This window comes from Cucurbita maxima, unplaced genomic scaffold (assembly GCF_002738345.1).
Source record: "Cucurbita maxima cultivar Rimu unplaced genomic scaffold, Cmax_1.0 Cma_Scf00007, whole genome shotgun sequence".
NCBI lineage: Eukaryota > Viridiplantae > Streptophyta > Magnoliopsida > Cucurbitales > Cucurbitaceae > Cucurbita > Cucurbita maxima.
Window position 1 is genome coordinate 2104627 of NW_019272023.1, and position 1912 is coordinate 2106538.

Genomic DNA, 1912 nt, shown 5'->3' on the forward strand with positions numbered 1-1912 from the left:
TTTTTTTTTTTTTTTTTTTTTTTGGTAAGAATATTTATGGGGAATAACTACAATGTTTCTTCGTAATAATGAGGAAAGCAAGAAATTGAGGCATCAGAATCCTTCAGATCTTTTGGAAGTTTTTTCTGCAGATAAGGAAAACCGTCATCTAAAGGATTAGAGGGGGAAAACAACTTATGAAGGAATCAGTTGGGGCGCTTAGAGAAGTTCTGGGTCAATTCTTCATTCTTCTTTGGAGTCCAATCTCGAGTGATTGGGAAAATAAAAAGAAAATGAAGTGAAAAGGATTAGTTTTAGTTAAGATTGTTAAACTATGGAAGGAAATTTTTTAGGTTGTCCGAAGCTTTTGAGATACAAGAGGTTCAAAAATCAAAGATTCTCGTAAGAGTAGTTCTATGGTAATACTTCTTCTAGGTGTTAGTCTTCAAGTGGTAGATACTGGGTTTTGAGGATACTAATGTGACGTGTTTCAAGGTGACTTGGTTCTCCTAAGAATTGTATCTAATAGGCCCATGAAATTTTTGAAATGTCAAATAGGCTAGAACATCCCATAAAGTGGGAGTCCAAGGTCCTATTAAACACAAATTTAAAAGTTCAAAAACCTATTAGGAAAAAATCAAGGATTTATTAAATACATATATGAAAGTTCAGGAATCCATTAGATTCAAACCAAAAGGTTCAAGGACCTTAACTTACAATTTAATCTATTTGTGATCTCTTAAATGGGAGTTCTTACTTACTGCAAAAGCAGAACAAAAATTGCCTAATAATCTATTTGTAATCTCCTAAATGGGATTCTTACTTACTGCAAAAAAAGAACAAAAGTTAATGATATGGATAATCATGTATACATCCCCATAGTCTAGTTTGATTCCAGGTGCCAGAAGTGGATACGGCTGTAAGATCTTTGACGGTTATGTGGGATGGAAGCTTGGTAGTTGCAGCAAATAATCATGGCACATGTTATGTTTGGCGCTTATTACGTGGCACCCAGGTTATTCCTAAATGCAAAATGCTAATTGTTGTTCTGCTGTACAATTGAAATAATGTAATACCTTTTTCTCTTTCAGACGATGACAAACTTTGAGCCACTTCATAAACTTCAAGCACACAAGGGATACATTCTCAAGTGTCTCCTTTCACCTGAATTCTGTGAACCCCACCGGTATTCCTCAGAACTCTAATACATTCTCTTTTCTTTTATTTCTTACTCGACTATAGATGTTTGATAATTGATCATTGCGGCTTGTTTACTTCTGCAAATTATAACATTCTCATGGCATCACATCTTTTAGATACCTTGCCACTGCATCTTCTGACAGCACTGTCAAAATCTGGAACGTGGACGGTTTCACGTTAGAAAAGACACTTATAGGTATCTACCTCTCATTTATATAGTGTTATTTTTGTTAAAGACATGGTTATTTCTATTCAATTATTATTATACTGGGTCTCAAAGGAAGTTATTGAGAAGCAAGTTTAGTGCTTAATTTTGCAATCCCATGTGCTTTTCAGGACACCAACGCTGGGTGTGGGACTGCGTCTTCTCAGTAGATGGTGCATATCTTATAACAGGTGACTGGGTTATGGACTGACTAATCTGTGGGCCTCAGTAGGCTTTATTCTCTTTCTAAATAGCTTTGAAAGCATTGATCTCTGTTGACCATTATGCAAAGCATTATGGATTTGGCGCAGTAGGTAAAGGGAGTAAGCATTATATCTATAGATATCATAGATCCAATAGAAAGTAGCTAGTTTCTTAGATATGAATTATCCTACAAATTTTTTAAACCAGGTTAGTTGGCCAGTGATATATGCAAAAAAAAAAAAAAAAAAAAAAAAAAAAAAAAAAAAAAAAAAAAAAAAAAAAAAAAAAAAAAAAAAAAAAAAAAAAAAAAAAAAAAAAAAAAAA

The 1912-nt window shown here is 33.5% G+C and overlaps 1 protein-coding gene across 3 annotated transcripts in view; it reads left to right on the top strand.

Annotated features, from left to right (window-relative positions):
• Positions 1-1912, top strand: part of LOC111481702 (protein LST8 homolog) — a 5315-nt gene that overhangs the window by 2558 nt on the left and 845 nt on the right. For all 3 annotated transcript variants that reach the window (XM_023127264.1, XM_023127265.1, XM_023127266.1), the window contains exons 7-10: positions 878-994; positions 1071-1165; positions 1296-1375; positions 1516-1575. In XM_023127264.1, the coding sequence (XP_022983032.1) occupies positions 878-994; positions 1071-1165; positions 1296-1375; positions 1516-1575 (352 nt within the window). The remainder of the gene's footprint in view (positions 1-877; positions 995-1070; positions 1166-1295; positions 1376-1515; positions 1576-1912) is intronic.